We start from the raw sequence: 21,838 nt of genomic DNA on the forward strand, positions 1-21,838 counted from the left end.
TCTATGTGCCCAGTCCAGATCCTCTAGGATGACTTGACCTGATCTTGAGAACCCTGGGCAGGAGTGGTATCAGCAGAAAGGAGTACAGGAGTCTAAACAGAACCAATGACCCGCTTTGGAAACTCTAGCACCCAGAAGTGCTGATATTGCTTCACTCCATTCTCGGAATTTGTGATCCACGAGGCACTGATGTTGGAGTATGTGTTCCCAGGTGTTCAGAGAAGCCGACAGGTGTTGTACGACCAGGAATATGTCCTGCGTTCCTGCCAAGTCCAGAGGCGCAGAGCCTCCTGGCACAGGGACTACAACCCCTCTCCACTCTGTTTGTTGCAATACCACATAGTGATACAGTTGTCTGTGAACAACTGATCCAGTCTGCTCTTGATGGATGGACAGAAGACTTTCAATGCCAAGGTAATAGCCCACAGCTCCAGAATATTGAGGTGGAGCTGAGCTTCCACCGGAGACCAGAGTCCTCTACTCTCCACCTCTCCCTGGTGGTCTTACCAACCCAAGAGCAATGCATCAGTCACAACTGTCTGGGAAGGAAAGGGAGAGTGGTCTATTGTTGACCCAGGTGCAGTCTGTAAGCCACCACTGCAGATCGTTCTCAAATTTTTTCAAAATATGGATCAAATTAAAAAGATTCCCCTGGTGCTATGCTCATGGGGACATCAAATAGCGCTGCAGAATCCACATAGGCATCAAGCGTGCTTCACCAGCAGGATGCAGGAGGCCATCAGATCCATTAGCCTCAGAGTCAGTTACACCCAAATCCAGGACTGAGGTGGAAACATTAGGATCATAACCCAAATGTCCTGGACTCTCCGCTCCAGTGGGTAGGCACAGAACTGCACTGTATCTATAGTGGTTCTTAGGAAAGGGATTATCTGAGAAGGAGTCAGGAGTGACTTTGATATGTTGATAGTGAACCTTAGCGAATGCAGAAGGTTCACCATAGTCTGGAGGTGGGTGATAATTGACTATGGCGAGCTCACGTTCGGCAGCCAGGCGTCGAAGTAGAGGAAAACTGAGACCACTGATCTCCAAAGGTGTGTTGCAACTACTGTCATCACTTTTATGAACACCCGAGGGGCACTGTAAGGCCGAAGGGGAGCACAGCTAACTGGCAAGGAAAGGCTTGTGGCCATTGTGAACCGCATGTAACGTCTATCAGCCTAAAAGACAGGGATATGGAAGAAAGTGTCCTGCAAGTCCAATGACACCATCCAGTCTCAAGGATCAAAGGCAGACAGAACCAGAGGCAGCATGAGCATTTTGAACTTCTCTTTCCGCGGAAAGGAATTGAGAGGGGGCAGATCTAGTATGGGGCAGAGGCTTCTGTCCTTTTTTAATACCAGAAAGTAGTAGGAATAGCAACCACATCCAAGTTCTGGCACCTGCACCCACTTGATGGCTCATTTGGCCAACAGAGCCTGCACTTCTTGACGAAGCAAAGGAAGATGGCCCTCCGGCAGTTGCTCATGTATGTATGTATGTGTGTTCTTATATAGCGCTCGACTTACCCTAGGGCATCTCGGTGCTTGCATTGGGAACCCGTCCTGGCTTTTCCCTGTGAGATAACCCGTACTGGGCATCCCCAAGGTGAAAGCCAGGCATCCCGCCGTGGGGGGCCGTTGTGGAAATTAAGCAAGCTTATTGCCCAGAGCTGCATAGTGTGAACTTGTGCTTAGAGTGGGCACCGAAGCGAGAATTATCGAGTCCGTGGACAATTGGGCTCAGGACCCTGCCGCGTCGAGCATCGAACCGTGGTCCCGGGTCTGACCTCTGCTTCAGGGTATGCCTCCTCTAACCAGTGAGCCACACTTCTCCACTCCGCTCAGAGGATGGTGACAACGGGGAAGGTGTTTACCCTAATGGAAGGGCATACCACTTCTGCACAATTTGAAGCTTCCATGTGTTGAATGTAATTGCAGACCATTGAGGCATATGGTGCCAGATCCTGCCACCAACAGGATGGTTGTTCTAGCTGGAGGGTATACTAAAGAGATTTAGAGGCTGTGGCAGCCAGAGGGGTAGGGGACTGGACAACATGCTCGATCTGGCAATGATCTGGCTCTCTGAAAAGCATTTGAGCGCCATGTCAGCGTTGTCATCAAATAGGTGAGAGTTATAGAAGGGCATGTTATTCACAGATGATTGGACATCCCCGAGAACCCAGTGGATTACAATCAGGCGCTGCGCCATAACACCACTGTAAAAGCCAAGGCTCGACACATGGAGTCATTGGCATCCAGCCCGCACCCAACCGTGAACTTCACTACATCTGGACCGTTCACAAGAGCTTGGTTGAGAATGCTCGACCCTCCTAGGGGAGCATGGGAAGCAGCTATACAACTGAGTCTCACAATGTGTTGGAGTGCCAGTCCAAGAGGCGTGCAGTGTTCACCAACTGCAGACCTAGGCTGGTAGAAGAAAAAACATGGTTCCTCAAAGGTGTTCAGCCTCCTGAATTTCCTGTCTAAAGTGTTGTAAGGGAATGCATTTGCGTTCACTTTGGACGTGAAGGCCTGCACAACCAGGCTGAGAGGGGAAGGATGCTGGGAGAAGAAGTCTGGGTCCCCAGGGGCAAGGTAGTGACGGACGATCATGCAGTGCACAGAAGCTCCTGTGCAAGGTTTAGCCAAGGCCCACAGGAGAACATCAGTGACTGAAGCAATTCTGTCAAGACATTGGTCTTGACCCATACAGCTGGCAGCTGAAGGCCAACGATTTCCACTGCCCTGTGCATCACGGTTGCAAAGGATGCGCCCTTCTGCAAAACAGGGCCCGGAGGGGAAGGCTTGCCAGAATCTGGGCAGTTATCCAGGCCACTGGTGTCACCCAGTTCCTCATACCAATTTTCTTCTACCTCAGGTTCCTCCTCTAGGGCACCAAACCCTTCTTCTCCATATCCCCCTTCAGGAAGAAATGGTCTATCTAAGGGCGGTGAGTCCAGGATTCGGTAAGGCGTGACCGGCGCCGGCAGAATTTGGAATGATGATGGGCTTGTCGTTGAGCGGCATCAGAGGCATTGGGGGTGGAACCAAGCACATGCTCCTATTCCGTAGTCCAACACATTCTACCCCAGAGTTGCAGAACCAATATTGTTTGATACCCTTTATGTTTAAGGTTAAAAATACCTCCAAATGTGTAGAGATGTTTTGTTCTTTTCTTGGGTATCATTTAGTATTGCTAATAACACAAATATGTGGAAATTTATCATAAATGAATAAAGCAATTTATCAGGATGACTTTACCATCATTTCTTTTGCTTTGAAATTTTACTTCCTCTTTGTTTGTGGCCCATACTCTAATGAGAGCTCATCAGAACAGTTGATTAAGCACTGATAAACAGAGTATGGGCAAATATTAGAATATAAATCACAACTCGAATTCTCCGAAGGTTGCTTTAAGAATGCAAAAACTCAACCTGCATTTTGATTGGCTGCTTATACTTGACACGGAATGATTATTTCAGCAGTTAAAGCTAACGTCCGATTCACAGTTGATTACCAAATATTCAATTGCATCTACATAAATGTAGTTCCATCACTGGAGAAGTAAATACATTAGGTTTGTGTGACAAGACTTCTATGACCTGTGCCGGAGCAGAGGGCTACATTCTGTGCAAAGAGGTCCCTCCGAGAACAGAGACAAACAAAATCAAAATATCACAGATTTACTTTGTAATGAATCAAATACCTGATCTCCAATTGCATGTGGAAATCTGGACGCTTTATCTTTCATGTCTTTTTTCTCCTGCATTGTCCTTGCTTGTTTCCTCCATTCATTAAGTATTTCTTGATCTCTGCAAAAATATTAATAGTTTGGTTATAAGACCTAGTTTCTTTACTGTTCTCATTATTTTCTCCCACTTCAAATACTTACATTTAAAAGTTCCTTTAGGGACCTAATCAATGCACCTTTCTCACAGACAATCGTTTCTAAAGTATTTAAGGTATAAGATGCTTTATATTTCTTGTATGTGAACTCTAAGCACTTTTTCAAGTTTTTAAATTGAATGTAAAGAATGCCTCCTGCTAGGAACCTGGACCAGAGAGGACAGAACTGGTTTGGACTTAGCACATAGTCTTTCTGCCACAAGAGAACAAAAAGAAATGCAGTATAAATATTCAGACCAGACTGCAGAACTTCAGATTAATTCTGGACTCAAGATGAACCTTTGCCAAGGAGAAAAGCCGGGAAAGATGAAGGAGGAGTACTGCCCCTTTGCTGTGTGCTGTCTGGAGTTGGCCTGCAGTGGCTGTTTCTGCCAAGGAGAGGAACTGTGTGTGTATCCTGCCCTGCTTGAAGAGGATCTCCAGGGGCTTTGTGTAGAGCTTCCTCCAGTTCTGAAGTCTCAGGGACACAAAGGCTTCACCCACTCTGTCTTCCTGCAGTTGAAACTGCTGTTTTAGCTACCACAGAGGGAAGAAGCAACACTGATGCCGGCGAGTGATGCTGCGACATACACCGAAGCCGTGGGCACTGCTCATTAAGTACACGATGTACCGCCCGACTTACACTGCAGCCCAACGCCTGCCGATGCTACACTGCATAGACTCCGAAGCCATCACCGAGGAGCTGAGGGTAGCGCTTGTGATGCTCACGACGCGATGCACCGCCCAGACTTGCACCGCAGCCCCGACCTCAGAGACACTGGTGCTTCATCATCGCAGAGCTGATTCCCGACGTGGGTGACCTCCCGAATCCATCGACCCATCCTTGTTGCAGTAAACCGATGCCACCGCGACGTCACCTTCCCGGAAACAGTAAGGAACAGATGCCTCACCTCCCCTGCACCGCAGTAAGGAACTGACGCCTCACCTCCCCTGTAGTCGCAAGGAACCGATGCTGCCTGGTGCCAACTAGGCCTGGGCGGTAAATTCCGTTCCCCTCGCGGAATTTGGGTAATTTCGCGTTCCGCGGAAAGTATGAAATTGGCCAAAATGCTGCGTTCCGCAACTTCGTGAAATTTTCTGCTTGTGCGCGAGATATTTCCCCCTGAGCACGCAAACGGTGATTGCGAACAGGGAAAAAGCACCGCAAACAAACAATTACGCGTGGTTGTGGAATTTCTGCGTGTTTGCGGAGATTTTTTACCATTTCGCGGAGATTTGCGTAACTCAATTACGCAAATTACGCCCACCCTTAGTGCCAACGAAGCATCACCTCCCCGACGGCGTGCACCGTCTTTGTTTTCATCGGTTACCACAGTACTGTTCTTTGTGGGTCCGTGTCACCACGGGCCCGACGCTGCCCACCTTGCAGACGCCGCCGTACTTTGGGATTTCGATCTGACAAGACGTTGTAATAGCTAAAGATGGAAGTATTTGCTGCTACAAGCTTTATTTGTGTGAATTACCTATTTTTGGTGATATCTGAATATATGTATTGTGTATTTTTGTTGTTTTTGTCTTGTTTGGTTTAGATGAAGATTTCCTATATTTCTAAACTGATGTGGTATCCATTTGTAGGGTTTTCACTGTGTTACTGTATGTGTACACAAATGCTTTACACACTGCCTCTGAGATAAACCTGTCTGCTCGCGCCAAGCTATCAAGGGGGTGAGCAGGGTTTGTCTATGGAATAACTCCCTTATCCTAACTAGAAGCAAGGGTCCCTACTTGGACAAAGGTGCAAACCATTGCCAACTAGGTACCTCCATTTCTAACAACCTTTACTTATGGACATCAGGCCACAGTGTAATAAGCTTTATTTCTATGAGAATGAGAAATCTGATGCACTGACTGGAATCAGTAGGCAAATACTAAGGTAGGTATCTTTATTTTCACATATGAACGCAATCAGTTAACAACCACCATGAAGTAGCAGAAAACTTTCTTAATATAAATTTATTCATATACTTCTACTTCATGATTCCATACCAGAGAGCCGAGACGAAGTTCATAAATGGAGATAAAAGCAGATGTGTATGTGACTTAATGTACTCTTTAAATGTGAAGTTTCCCTTGCATTTATTAACATTTACAACATTAAACGATTTAAATATATTTATGAAGGATTTTGGTTTAGTTTTAGTTTGTTTGTTCATTGCCCAGTTAATTAAAACCATAGCAATACAAAACAAAGTATATTAATAAGAAGCTGGAAAACAATACAACGTGAGGCTCGATGGCAACAAATATAATAGACCTTTAAAACAGAACAGCTATACAGCATGCATCAAAATAGACATAGAAGCTAAAATTCCGTTAGTCAAGGGTTGTTGCATGCAGTCACTCAAAGCATATACGTCACTTCCTTTCAGTGGCGGCCGGCATTACTCGTGGGTTGGTGTGGGAGGGTTGTGGGTCGCACAGGGAGGGGGGGGGAGGGGTTAATTTAATAAAATTTAAAAATCCCATAAAACTTACCTTCGCCTCCGGTCCAGCGTTGCGTCTCCTGCTCGCACTCTGCTCACAGGAAGCAGAAGCAGGCAGCCTCCATCTCCTCCCCTAAGCCAATCACAACGCTGCAATGGCAGCATTGTGTTTGGCTAGGATGATGTCCAAACAGGCATCTATGGGGAGGCTGTTTTCTCCATTCAGGCTGCATGCAGTTCAATCATATAGTCAATAAAATCCACACCCTCAAATGCAAGATTAATCAAGATGGCATAATGGAAAGCTGTAGGTTTCAGCACTTCACAGTGGATCAACAATAAGTAAAAACCGATAAATTTGACTTTTGTGACAGTACAGCAACAGAGGACACATCAACCCTGCACATGCCACAAAAGCTAGAAGTAGGTTACATGTAGGCATCATTTAAAGTGTATAAAGCACTTATTATCCAGTTGATTTATTCTTATAGACACCAATGTCCACAGACAGGAAAGCCAAATTAATCAGATCGTATTAAAAGTCGAACGCTGAATTGTTAACACCGAAACATCTCACCAACGCACACTGGGCAATGCTCATCAAGTCTGACAATTTAGTGTGCACTATCAACCGCATCGTTTAGTTAATAGCATCCACACAAGATAGTAAGCCTGGATTAACAAATGGTGGGTGTAGCTATTTTCTACAGGGTCCTAAAAAACACTCAATATCAGCAAATTGATTGTACTCATACTCACAAGAGAGGCAGACTGCCCATATGTTATACAGGCTAAACCGTGAACAAGGACATTTTATGCCATACAATTCTTGGCCAGACTTACATAAGCAATGCTGTGTGATCTTCATTCATAAATATCATGCACATAATGAAAGTGCCTCCAGAAGCTGAACTTGAATTTATTCAAAGATTGAGTAGCTAGTGAGCAATTATGTTTGAGTCGGCTATAGGATACATTCAAACCCCAAAACTGAATGCCCTTCATGGCTACAATTAATATCTTCAAACTTGTGGCCATAGAGTTTGAGCTTGTATTTTCATTTGGGAATATTTCTGCCCAGATTTGTGATTTCAAAGAACCTGTGCTTCCTCTTCCATTTGAACCATAGCCTCAGGATACTTCCGCCACTCCTTCAGAAAAGTATATCCCACCTTTTTTTGCGCTTGCAAACATTGTTTTCCAATAGATATTACAGATATTATATTAGACCAGATTTAGCCCGTTTGTCAGCCCAGCTGGAAATGATTCAGCACCATAGCTGATCAGTGGAAACGGTTTTGCCTTATAGCTGTAAAATTAGTTGAACCGCTGGGTGTGCAAGTTTGAAGGGACAAAGGGCACAGGTAAGGGAATGTAACTTTGGTTTCAAATCTGGCAAGTCACGACGATGCCCTCCCCTCTCACTGATTTAGAAAAGGGGGTGGTGATGAACAGAGTGTCTGAGTTAAACAGACCACTCTTACCCAGTCCAAAGATCAGGGCTTGATCCATCACCGTTATTTATCTCACTGCCCCATCCCAGCTCAGAACCTGGCTATATGCAAATCAGTCTGTCCCTGGCCCAGTACATCATGGGAACAGGGCAGACTAAACTACCAAGCCAATTCTTCACCAGAAAGGAGACAAGCTACCGGGGACCGGTTTCTGGCATTTCAGCCTTCTTCGGCCCGGCTTGCTTGAATCCTGATGGAGCAGTGAGAAAGGGACTCATGTCTGAGTATACCCTGCCACACATATAGTGGCCAAAATCGATTTAGAAAAGGGGGTGGTGATGAACAGAGTGTCTAAGTTAAACAGACCACTCTTACCCAGTCCAAAGATCAGGGCTTGATCCATCACCGTTATTTATCTCACTGCCCCATCCCAGCTCAGAACCTGGCTATATGCAAATCAGTCTGTCCCTGGCCCAGTACATCATGGGAACAGGGCAGACTAAACTACCAAGCCAATTCTTCACCAGAAAGGAGACAAGCTACCGGGGACCGGTTTCTGGCATTTCAGCCTTCTTCGGCCCGGCTTACGTGAATCCTAATGGAGCAGTGAGAAAGGGACTCATGTCTGAGTATACCCTGCCACACCTATAGTGGCCAAAATCGATTTAGAAAAGGGGGTGGTGATGAACAGAGTGTCTGAGTTAAACAGACCACTCTTACCCAGTCCAAAGATCAGGGCTTGATCCATCACCGTTATTTATCTCACTGCCCCATCCCAGCTCAGAACCTGGCTATATGCAAATCAGTCTGTCCCTGGCCCAGTACATCATGGGAACAGGGCAGACTAAACTACCAAGCCAATTCTTCACCAGAAAGGAGACAAGCTACCGGGGACCGGTTTCTGGCATTTCAGCCTTCTTCGGCCCGGCTTGCTTGAATCCTGATGAAGCAGTGAGAAAGGGACTCATGTCTGAGTATACCCTGCCACACCTATAGTGGCCAAAATCGATTTAGAAAAGGGGGTGGTGATGAACAGAGTGTCTGAGTTAAACAGACCACTCTTACCCAGTCCAAAGATCAGGGCTTGATCCATCACCGTTATTTATCTCACTGCCCCATCCCAGCTCAGAACCTGGCTATATGCAAATCAGTCTGTCCCTGGCCCAGTACATCATGGGAACAGGGCAGACTAAACTACCAAGCCAATTCTTCACCAGAAAGGAGACAAGCTACCGGGGACCGGTTTCTGGCATTTCAGCCTTCTTCGGCCCGGCTTGCTTGAATCCTGATGGAGCAGTGAGAAAGGGACTCATGTCTGAGTATACCCTGCCACACATATAGTGGCCAAAATCGATTTAGAAAAGGGAGTGGTGATGAACAGAGTGTCTGAGTTAAACAGACCACTCTTACCCAGTCCAAAGATCAGGGCTTGATCCATCACCGTTATTTATCTCACTGCCCCATCCCAGCTCAGAACCTGGCTATATGCAAATCAGTCTGTCCCTGGCCCAGTACATCATGGGAACAGGGCAGACTAAACTACCAAGCCAATTCTTCACCAGAAAGGAGACAAGCTACCGGGGACCGGTTTCTGGCATTTCAGCCTTCTTCGGCCCGGCTTGCTTGAATCCTGATGGAGCAGTGAGAAAGGGACTCATGTCTGAGTATACCCTGCCACACCTATAGTGGCCAAAATCAATTTAGAAAAGGGGGTGGTGATGAACAGAGTGTCTGAGTTAAACAGACCACTCTTACACAGTCCAAAGATCAGGGCTTGATCCATCACCGTTATTTATCTCACTGCCCCATCCCAGCTCAGAACCTGGCTATATGCAAATCAGTCTGTCCCTGGCCCAGTACATCATGGGAACAGGGCAGACTAAACTACCAAGCCAATTCTTCACCAGAAAGGAGACAAGCTACCGGGGACCGGTTTCTGGCATTTCAGCCTCCTTCGGCCCGGCTTGCTTGAATCCTGATGGAGCAGTGAGAAAGGGACTCATGTCTGAGTATACCCTGCCACACCTATAGTGGCCAAAATCGATTTAGAAAAGGGGGTGGTGATGAACAGAGAGTCTGAGTTAAACAGACCACTCTTACCCAGTCCAAAGATCAGGGCTTGATCCATCACCGTTATTTATCTCACTGCCCCATCCCAGCTCAGAACCTGGCTATATGCAAATCAGTCTGTCCCTGGCACAGTACATCATGGGAACAGGGCAGACTAAACTACCAAGCCAATTCTTCACCAGAAAGGAGACAAGCTACCGGGGACCGGTTTCTGGCATTTCAGCCTTCTTCGGCCCGGCTTACGTGAATCCTAATGGAGCAGTGAGAAAGGGACTCATGTCTGAGTATACCCTGCCACACCTATAGTGGCCAAAATCGATTTAGAAAAGGGGGTGGTGATGAACAGAGTGTCTGAGTTAAACAGACCACTCTTACCCAGTCCAAAGATCAGGGCTTGATCCATCACCGTTATTTATCTCACTGCCCCATCCCAGCTCAGAACCTGGCTATATGCAAATCAGTCTGTCCCTGGCCCAGTACATCATGGGAACAGGGCAGACTAAACTACCAAGCCAATTCTTCACCAGAAAGGAGACAAGCTACCGGGGACCGGTTTCTGGCATTTCAGCCTTCTTCGGCCCGGCTTGCTTGAATCCTGATGGAGCAGTGAGAAAGGGACTCATGTCTGAGTATACCCTGCCACACCTATAGTGGCCAAAATCGATTTAGAAAAGGGGGTGGTGATGAACAGAGTGTCTGAGTTAAACAGACCACTCTTACCCAGTCCAAAGATCAGGGCTTGATCCATCACCGTTATTTATCTCACTGCCCCATCCCAGCTCAGAACCTGGCTATATGCAAATCAGTCTGTCCCTGGCCCAGTAAATCATGGGAACAGGGCAGACTAAACTACCAAGCCAATTCTTCACCAGAAAGGAGACAAGCTACCGGGGACCGGTTTCTGGCATTTCAGCCTTCTTCGGCCCGGCTTGCTTGAATCCTGATGGAGCAGTGAGAAAGGGACTCATGTCTGAGTATACCCTGCCACACATATAGTGGCCAAAATCGATTTAGAAAAGGGGGTGGTGATGAACAGAGTGTCTGAGTTAAACAGACCACTCTTACCCAGTCCAAACATCAGGGCTTGATCCATCACCGTTATTTATCTCACTGCCCCATCCCAGCTCAGAACCTGGCTATATGCAAATCAGTCTGTCCCTGGCCCAGTACATCATGGGAACAGGGCAGACTAAACTACCAAGCCAATTCTTCACCAGAAAGGAGACAAGCTACCGGGGACCGGTTTCTGGCATTTCAGCCTTCTTCGGCCCGGCTTGCTTGAATCCTGATGGAGCAGTGAGAAAGGGACTCATGTCTGAGTATACCCTGCCACACCTATAGTGGCCAAAATCGATTTAGAAAAGGGGGTGGTGATGAACAGAGTGTCTGAGTTAAACAGACCACTCTTACCCAGTCGAAAGATCAGGGCTTGATCCATCACCGTTATTTATCTCACTGCCCCATCCCAGCTCAGAACCTGGCTATATGCAAATCAGTCTGTCCCTGGCCCAGTACATCATGGGAACAGGGCAGACTAAACTACCAAGCCAATTCTTCACCAGAAAGGAGACAAGCTACCGGGGACCGGTTTCTGGCATTTCAGCCTTCTTCGGCCCGGCTTGCTTGAATCCTGATGGAGCAGTGAGAAAGGGACTCATGTCTGAGTATACCCTGCCACACCTATAGTGGCCAAAATCGATTTAGAAAAGGGGGTGGTGATGAACAGAGTGTCTGAGTTAAACAGACCACTCTTACCCAGTCCAAAGATCAGAGCTTGATCCATCACCGTTATTTATCTCACTGCCCCATCCCAGCTCAGAACCTGGCTATATGCAAATCAGTCTGTCCCTGGCCCAGTACATCATGGGAACAGGGCAGACTAAACTACCAAGCCAATTCTTCACCAGAAAGGAGACAAGCTACCGGGGACCGGTTTCTGGCATTTCAGCCTTCTTCGGCCCGGCTTGCTTGAATCCTGATGGAGCAGTGAGAAAGGGACTCATGTCTGAGTATACCCTGCCACACATATAGTGGCCAAAATCGATTTAGAAAAGGGGGTGGTGATGAACAGAGTGTCTGAGTTAAACAGACCACTCTTACCCAGTCCAAAGATCAGGGCTTGATCCATCACCGTTATTTATCTCACTGCCCCATCCCAGCTCAGAACCTGGCTATATGCAAATCAGTCTGTCCCTGGCCCAGTACATCATGGGAACAGGGCAGACTAATCTACCAAGCCAATTCTTCACCAGAAAGGAGACAAGCTACCGGGGACCGGTTTCTGGCATTTCAGCCTTCTTCGGCCCGGCTTGCTTGAATCCTGATGGAGCAGTGAGAAAGGGACTCATGTCTGAGTATACCCTGCCACACCTATAGTGGCCAAAATCGATTTAGAAAAGGGGGTGGTGATGAACAGAGTGTCTGAGTTAAACAGACCACTCTTACCCAGTCCAAAGGTCAGGGCTTGATCCATCACCGTTATTTATCTCACTGCCCCATCCCAGCTCAGAACCTGGCTATATGCAAATCAGTCTGTCCCTGGCCCAGTACATCATGGGAACAGGGCAGACTAAACTACCAAGCCAATTCTTCACCAGAAAGGAGACAAGCTACCGGGGACCGGTTTCTGGCATTTCAGCCTTCTTCGGCCCGGCTTGCTTGAATCCTGATGGAGCAGTGAGAAAGGGACTCATGTCTGAGTATACCCTGCCACACCTATAGTGGCCAAAATCGATTTAGAAAAGGGGGTGGTGATGAACAGAGTGTCTGAGTTAAACAGACCACTCTTACACAGTCCAAAGATCAGGGCTTGATCCATCACCGTTATTTATCTCACTGCCCCATCCCAGCTCAGAACCTGGCTATATGCAAATCAGTCTGTCCCTGGCCCAGTACATCATGGGAACAGGGCAGACTAAACTACCAAGCCAATTCTTCACCAGAAAGGAGACAAGCTACCGGGGACCGGTTTCTGGCATTTCAGCCTTCTTCGGCCCGGCTTGCTTGAATCCTGATGGAGCAGTGAGAAAGGGACTCATGTCTGAGTATACCCTGCCACACCTATAGTGGCCAAAATCGATTTAGAAAAGGGGGTGGTGATGAACAGAGAGTCTGAGTTAAACAGACCACTCTTACCCAGTCCAACGATCAGGGCTTGAGCCATCACCGTTATTTATCTCACTGCCCCATCCCAGCTCAGAACCTGGCTATATGCAAATCAGTCTGTCCCTGGCCCAGTACATCATGGGAACAGGGCAGACTAAACTACCAAGCTAATTCTTCACCAGAAAGGAGACAAGCTACCGGGGACCGGTTTCTGGCATTTCAGCCTTCTTCGGCCCGGCTTGCTTGAATCCTGATGGAGCAGTGAGAAAGGGACTCATGTCTGACTATACCCTGCCACACCTATAGTGGCCAAAATCGATTTAGAAAAGGGGGTGGTGATGAACAGAGTGTCTGAGTTAAACAGACCACTCTTACCCAGTCCAAAGATCAGGGCTTGATCCATCACCGTTATTTATCTCACTGCCCCATCCCAGCTCAGAACCTGGCTATATGCAAATCAGTCTGTCCCTGGCCCAGTACATCATGGGAACAGGGCAGACTAAACTACCAAGCCAATTCTTCACCAGAAAGGAGACAAGCTACCGGGGACCGGTTTCTGGCATTTCAGCCTTCTTCGGCCCGGCTTGCTTGAATCCTGATGGAGCAGTGAGAAAGGGACTCATGTCTGAGTATACCCTGCCACACCTATAGTGGCCAAAATCGATTTAGAAAAGGGGGTGGTGATGAACAGAGTGTCTGAGTTAAACAGACCACTCTTACCCAGTCCAAAGATCAGGGCTTGATCCATCACCGTTATTTATCTCACTGCCCCATCCCAGCTCAGAACCTGGCTATATGCAAATCAGTCTGTCCCTGGCCCAGTACATCATGGGAACAGGGCAGACTAAACTACCAAGCCAATTCTTCACCAGAAAGGAGACAAGCTACCGGGGACCGGTTTCTGGCATTTCAGCCTTCTTCGGCCCGGCTTGCTTGAATCCTGATGGAGTAGTGAGAAAGGGACTCATGTCTGAGTATACCCTGCCACACATATAGTGGCCAAAATCGATTTAGAAAAGGGGGTGGTGATGAACAGAGTGTCTGAATTAAGCAGACCACTCTTACCCAGTCCAAAGATCAGGGCTTGATCCATCACCGTTATTTATCTCACTGCACCATCCCAGCTCAGAACTTGGCTATATGCAAATCAGTCTGTCCCTGGCCCAGTGCATCATGGGAACAGGGCAGACTAAACTACCAAGCCAATTCTTCACCAGAAAGGAGACAAGCTACCGGGGACCGGTTTCTGGCATTTCAGCCGTCTTCGGCCCGGCTTGCTTCAATCCTGATGGTGCAGTGAGAAAGGGACTCATGTCTGAGTATGATGATGGATCAAGCCCTGATCTTTGGACTGGGTAAGAGTGGTCTGCTTAATTCAGACACTCTGTTCATCACCACCCCCTTTTCTGAATCATTTTTGTCCACCATAAGCGTGGAAGGGTATACTCAGATGTGAGTCCCTAGCTCATTGCACCATCAGGATTCAAGCAAGCCGGGCCGAAGACGGCTGAAATGCCAGAAACCGGTCCCCGGTAGCTTGTTTCCTTCCCAGTATAAGAATTGGCTTGGTAGTTTGGTCTGCCCTGTTCCCATGATGCACTGGGCCAGGGTCAGACTAATTTGCATAAAGCCAAGTTCTGAGCTGGGATGGTGCAGTGAGCTAAAAAACGGTGATGGATCAAGCCCTGATCTTTGGACTGGGTAAGAGTGGTCTGCCTAATTCAGACACTCTGTTCATCACCACCCCCTTTTCTGAATCATTTTTGTCCACCATAAGCGTGGAAGGGTATACTCAGATATGAGTCCCTAGATCATTGCACCATCAGGATTCAAGCAAGCCGGGCCGAAGACGGCTGAAATGCCAGAAACCGGTCCCCGGTAGCTTGTTTCCTTCCCAGTATAAGAATTGGCTTGGTAGTTTGGTCTGCCCTGTTCCCATGATGCACTGGGCCAGGGTCAGACTAATTTGCATATAGCCAAGTTCTGAGCTGGGATGGTGCAGTGAGCTAAAAAACAGTGATGGATCAAGCCCTGATCTTTGGACTGGGTAAGAGTGGTCTGCCTAATTCAGACACTGTTCATCACCACCCCTTTCTGAATCATTTTTGTCCACCATAAGCGTGGAAGGGTATACTCAGATGTGAGTCCCTAGCTCATTGCACCATCAGGATTCAAGCAAGCTGGGCCGAAGACGGCTGAAATGCCAGAAGCCGGTCCCCGGTAGCTTGTTTCCTTCCCAGTATAAGAATTGGCTTGGTAGTTTGGTCTGCCCTGTTCCCATGATGCACTGGGCCAGGGTCAGACTAATTTGCATATAGCCAAGTTCTGAGCTGGGATGGTGCAGTGAGCTAAAAAACGGTGATGGATCAAGCCCTGATCTTTGGACTGGGTAAGAGTGGTCTGCTTAATTCAGACACTCTGTTCATCACCACCCCCTTTTCTGAATCATTTGTGTTTCACTGTAGCAATTTTTTTTACCTCTGTTAGCGTAAATGTGTAGTGTTGATGTGCAGCATGTTTTCACTTATATGATTTTAACTGGATTGTTATCAATGTTATAATGTAAGCTATATTATGTCTGTTTATGAAGTTTCCTCTTGGTTATTATGTACGGTTTGCATTAAATATACAGGGATTATGATGCTGTATCGTTTTAAATGTTGTCCTGTTTGTTTTCGTTTATTGAGCGATAAGATTGATTGATTGATTGATTGATTGATTGATTGATATATGAATACACAAATATTAAAGTATTACTCTGTTGAAGTGTCAAGCACTAACCTGTTTGGTCCCACAAGGGCATGCTGGAACTCAGAGATGGTGGTTCCCAGCTCCCCCTGACACAGAGGTCCTTCCCGCGATTTCCATGCGGTTAGGACTATGGTACTCTGGGTTGTACAAAGGTACAAAGAGGTTTATTTTGCTTGATTAATAAAAACCGTTGCATACATGTGTCATTTTGCGAATTCATTACATACATGAAAAAAGATATTAAAAAAGGAAAGAAGGATTAAACCATCATAACATGGCAGCTGCTTGAGTGAACCTGAACTTTCAAGCAGTTGGTTCAGAGCTGTAGTATCATCAAGTGCAGTGTGGACCCGTTTGCACCCATTTCTCAGGAGAAAGATTGACAGTCATTCATTATTACTGGTGTTGTTCTTAGCCGCTGGGTCTTGAACAGAAATCATGATGAGCTTGCAGCTTCCGGGTGGCTGAGGATTGACTGTGGCGATATGTGGTGCAAGAAAGTTGTTGCGCAAAGTTTGCTGTGAAAAATAGTCATTTGGTTAGGTTTTTGTGGGACTTTATGACTAGTGATTGTTTGGTTTACCGGTTTTGTCTGCATTATGTCTTTTTGGGCGAAAGTGCGATTTGCATATAAAATAGTGTGATGATATTCACAAGATTTGAAATTGTTTGCAGCAGCCTAACTTGTCCTTATTTGGAGGGTAGGCAGTTGGTGTTGGAGTTGTACTTGGCCCAGTTGTTGTTTCACTCGCCTGTTGGTTCATTGTGAGTTGTCAATTGGGCCAGTCTTATTTCTGCTATGTTGAGGAAGCTTGTAAAGCAGCAGTTTAGTTGAGTGGCGGTTGGGTTGAAGCAGGACTTTACTGCCGGTCTACAAGACCGAATGCCTTTTTTGATTAAAAATGGAGCAGAGCATTGAGCATCTGACGTCCATGTAGGCTTGAGCAGTTACAGATTATGTGCCCGAGGTGCTCGCTTCCGTTGCCGCAGAGTCAGTAGGTATGCTCTCCAAGTTTTCTTTTGCAGGGAGGTACTCTGGGGGAAAGGGGCAAGGGCTTGGAGGATGATCTCTAGTGTGTGAGGTTTAGTATTGCAAGTGTTGTTTGTTCAATCACTGGTATGTGAGATCTGAATTTATAAGAGGCATGTTATTTGTTATACCATTCTGCTAACCTCATCCTCTTGTCCCTTTCCCCCTCCAGCATCGATCATTTGCCTATATTAGTCCCCTTTCCCACTGTTCATGAGCTCTCTTTATCTCCTTGCTCACAATATGGCTTGGGGTTGATCTTGGAGAAGAAAATAACAATTAATAAACTGCAATATTTTTCTACCCTGTCGTTTACTTTGTTCCCTTATGCGGACCTATGCAACTACCCCCGATTCTTATCTTAAGTAAAGAGTTAATAGAGTCCTTGCAAAACACTCCTTCTTCCTATGTTATCTCTTGGTCAAAGGCTATTAGTTCACAATCTTTCCAAGTAAGTAATTATCAAACGAGCAGTACATTTGAAATGACCGTTACTCCTTAACATTCAATCTTCAGATTAAGACAGTGATTAAAAAGTAATATGCATAGACACACGTCACAGTTAAACCTCACTGTTTACACTCCGCAGTTAAAACATTACAGTTTGAACCACATTGCTAGGTAACCCAATTGTAGTAACATCACTGTTAGTGAGTAAGTAACATTTCAATCAATCAAGTTAACATTAGTCTCTCTTTCCTTTTGCAGGCTCAACGTGCTATTGTGCGAAAGTAATTCAAGTCTATTACTATTAGCTCTATTGTTCACTAAGTTGTGGTGCTTTACCACCTGGTAAGTATTGTTTCATGTTGTCCATAAGTTATTTTGTTCTTTGTTTCCCACAGGTGTGTCAAAGTCTCGGTGGCAAAGATCTAGGGAAGCAGGTTCCGCGTGGGAATACCGGGACGTGCAGACACTCGTGGTGAGTTCTAAAAAGCAAGCACCTTGCAGAATGCGGGCATGGGCTTAAATAGAGGCTCTGCCCAAGATAAGGGCCAAGTCGTAAGATTTCTCAGTCTGATGAGAATTCAGACACATACAAACACATTTCCTGGTTTTCATGCATGAACTGAAGGTGCCAGAGGAAACTTGCAATGTTTGTACTTTTGAGAGTCATTTTGGTTACTGGGCAGGAGTCCTTGAGAATATTGGGCACTCAGTGGTGCTGCATTGGGCCCACCGGCCCGATATGAAGGGTTCGTAACAATATACTCCTGAGAACCACTGCTGGCCATAGCTAGCAAAAAATTACATTAATGGGCTAAGAACCCACTATTCCATATTTGTCTGCCCAGCATCTACAATTAAGTATTGCCAGATTCACTCGAAAAACTTCAAAGGCATTTCAGAGTTTCAGCATTCCACTACCAAGAATCACGAGTTTTGAACCCCCACTACGTCTACAGTCGTGATGAACCTTCTGAAAGAATATAGGAATGTTCTTGAGACGTATACATCTATTTTGGCATCAGCTCAATTACATCTCCCTATACACCATATTAGCAAACCTTCCCAGAGCTATTGAGCATAATAATCAAAGAACTAGAGAAAAGTAGAAATGTTTTTGCTTCGAAAGTATAAATTAGGTTTAGCTGAACTTCTTGCCTAGACCTCCTAAATAACACAAAGTAAATGTACTTATCTGTAGTTATTAGACGCACAATGAGTCAGAATACTGAAATTCAATGGCAAAGGTATTTGGTAGGCCATACTAAAATAAATCTTAATAAAAAATGTTGCATCTTTAATGCAAGCTTTGAACTAGGTTAACATCTTGAGATGCAACGAAACAGGAATTCTACATTCTAAGGCGGTTCCCTACTCTATTGAACTATAAGGAACATGTTAGGTTCAAGCCAGAATCCAACACTGGTACAATACCAAAATAGCATCAATTCATCTGCTGCCTAAATTCTCGAGTTCTTTAACCATGCAGCCAGATGACCTTCAAAGTGTCTAACCAGTACTCAACTCAGCACTGGATGGCAGAGATAGCTTAACTGTTTTCATATGTTAGAGTCATGCACAGGCTATTTTCAAGTAGTCATTTTCAAGAACATCTGGGGTTTCTTCGTTGAGTTCTTGACCACCACGAGCATATAATCAATACAGACTTCTCTACTGTGCTGATCATACTTGAATTATTTATAATGTGACATTAAGTGTTTGATGCAGTCATTTAACACATTCCTTGGATTTAATGAGAGGCAAAGAGCTGTATTAATTGTGAACGAAGAGAGTCTCATGCAACTCATACTACTTTAATTATATCTTAAATAAATAAAACAACTCTTGATATCAACAGGCAATAACAGGTGAACTTTGTTAGGTTAATTGATTAATTATTTTAGCTTAATCTGGTGAGTAAGCTGCTGAAAGAACCCAAAAATTCCTTTACAAAGTCTTATACAATAGACTTCCAGTGGTGACAAACGTTTGTGCAATTGATATGCACTCTACTGGAAGGCTAATGGAGATAAGAATTTAATTGAAATGGAACAGTTCCCTAAAAAGCCTAGGACAGTATTTGTATTATTTGCTTCTGAGTTCACTTTCAGATATTGATGCTGAAAATTGGAATTTTAAATCATGCCACTCTTGAGTCTCCCCATGTTCCAGTTAATTACGATTACGATCGCAAGTAGGTAGGTATAGTTAGGACCTAGTTTCCAAAGGAAAAAAGTATTTTCTTTTGTCCATATCTTTGGCGCCGGTCGATGAATCTTCATGAAATTTTCAAAACTAATGGGGCGCTTCGGTCAGCTCCTGTCTTGAATGTTTCGGGGTGATACTTCAAGTGGGGGGATGAGAAAATAAAAAGAAATATAGCACAGTCTCCTGCGCTTCATTACTTTTAAGCCCCCGGGTGGGCTAGGTCCCAGGGCCAATGTGAAACTGGTATGCGGAGCCAGTGGGGGCCCCCACAAACCCGGGGACCGCCAACTCCCTGGGGCTTTGTTATTTAACTGCAGGAGCACGCAGCCCCCTGCAGCCCCGGTGAACGCCACCTCCCCAGGGCCTAAATTTGATTGAAGAAAGTGTGGGGGGCTACAGCCCTTCCCCACACTGCCCCGGGGACCACCACCTCCCCGGGGCAAACTTAAATTACGGGCGGGGGTCTTTGTGGTCCCATGGCCACCACCTCCCCGGGCTTTATTTATAACTGGAGGGGGACTGCACGGCCCCCCTCCTAGAGCACTCTATGGCCCTGGGCACCTCCCAAGGCCGGCTCCAGCAATGTCCTGGGGTGCCCACCCCCGGGACATTGCAGTTTGCTATGGCAGGGCGGGAGCATGGCTCCTGCCCTGTCATAGCAAACACTGCTTTGCTTCATGGAAGTGAAGTAAAGCAGAGTTGCATATGGGCAAAGGGAGCTGCATGTCAGCAGCTCCCTTTGCCCAAAAGCAATGTAGGCTCCCACAGGAGGTGGGGTACCGGGAGTCACCGTGGGGGCATTGGGGTTCCCCCGCTGTCCCCATCGCCCCCCAAAGTGGCCCAAGTAATTCCCTGGGGGATGTGGTCCCGGGGACAATATTGGCCGGAGGAGGGGGGCTGCATGACCCCCCTTCTTTACAATGATTTTTTTCCCCAAAAATAAAAATATGTGGCCATGACACTGTGTGTAGGGTCCCAGGGGCCAAAATCAACCTCGGGAGGGGAGCCGAGGGGCCCCCTTCCCGTTAAATAAGAATATATTGCAGGCCCTGGTGGATGGGGTCCCCAGGCTCTACAAAATATTGAGAGAAGGGGGCCACACAGCTCCCCTTCTAACCAAAAAAAGGGAGAAAAAAAGCCGGCATCTCAACGGAAGCCCGCCCCCTCCCTGCACCACTCTGCAGACGCACCTCCAGGTTCGTTCTGGGTTGGGGGATTAAGTCCCCTAGACTCTTAAGGGTCCTTAGGGGCCAACTAGCCCACCAGGAACCTCCAGTAGGCACCACACTGTGGGATTGCTGAGAGGTGTTCTGAGGCCACACCCCTTTTACACCACTCTGCAAACGCACCTCTCGGCAAACTGCTGATGGAGCGATGAGGTCCTCTTGTGTCCGGAGGACCTCAGGACTAAAGTGGACTCCATCTCCCGAGCAGCAGTGCGCCAGGAGGCACATTTGAAGAGTGGTGTGAAAGGGGGCATGGCCTCGGACCACTCTCAGCAATTCAGCTGTGTCTGGCTTATTGAGATAAAAGGAGGGCTAGTTGGCCCCCAGGGATCATCAGGAGGCAAGGGGATCTTCATCCCCCAACAAAAGTACGCCAGGATGCACGTTTTCAGAGTGGTGCAGAAAGGGGGCGTGACCTCTGTCACCTCTCAGCAATTCCACTATCTGGTGGTTAGTGGAGGTGTCAGGTAGGCTAGTTGGCCCCCTAAGGACCCCCAGCATCGAAGGGGACTTTAATCCCATCCAAGAGAGTGCCAGGGAGTGTGTTTGCAGAATGGTGAGCTAAAGGGGCATGGCCTGCCATGAGTACTTACCAATGCTGCTGTATGGGACTTATTGCAGGTAATAGGAGGGGTAGATGGCCCCAAGGGCTTCCTTGGGGGCCAATTACCCCTCCTGTTACCTCCAGTAAGCCCCACACAGTGGTATTGTTAAGAGATCTTCGGAGGCCGCGCCGCCCTTTCTCAACCATTCTGCAAACACGCCTCCTGGCACACTATGGGTTGGGAGAGGAAGTTCACTTTACTCCTGAGGGACTTTGGAGACCAAGAAGCCCTCCTGGTACCTCCTGTATGTCCAACAAAGTGAAATTCCTTAGCTCTGGTTGGAAGCCCAGCCTCCTTTCTGCACCACTCTGCAAACCCGACTACTACATTATAGTTTACAATTGGCATTTAAAAAACCTTAGAAATTCATTGAAAAAAACATAGGTTTAAGGGATATTATATTTAGTAATTAGCATTTAAAAAACCTTTGAAATTCAAAAAAACATAGGTTTCAGGAATGCTATAGTTAGTAATTAGCATTTAAAAAACCTTAGAAATTCACTGAAAAATCCACAGGTTTCATGGACGTTATAGTTACTTGGACATTTTACTCGTACAAAACCAGAGAAATTTTACCGTTATCGTTAGCTGAGCTAACTATAACTCGCAACCAC

At 46.5% G+C, this 21,838-nt stretch overlaps 1 protein-coding gene across 1 annotated transcript in view; it reads right to left on the reverse strand.

Annotated features, from left to right (window-relative positions):
• The window catches only part of LRRC27 (leucine rich repeat containing 27), a 715,038-nt gene that overhangs the window by 238,651 nt on the left and 454,549 nt on the right, over positions 1–21,838 (reverse strand). The window contains exon 8 of the mRNA XM_086922538.1: positions 3,706–3,811. Coding sequence (XP_086778664.1) covers positions 3,706–3,811 — 106 coding nt within the window. The remainder of the gene's footprint in view (positions 1–3,705; positions 3,812–21,838) is intronic.

This window comes from Lissotriton vulgaris, chromosome 5 (assembly GCF_964263255.1).
Source record: "Lissotriton vulgaris chromosome 5, aLisVul1.2, whole genome shotgun sequence".
NCBI lineage: Eukaryota > Metazoa > Chordata > Amphibia > Caudata > Salamandridae > Lissotriton > Lissotriton vulgaris.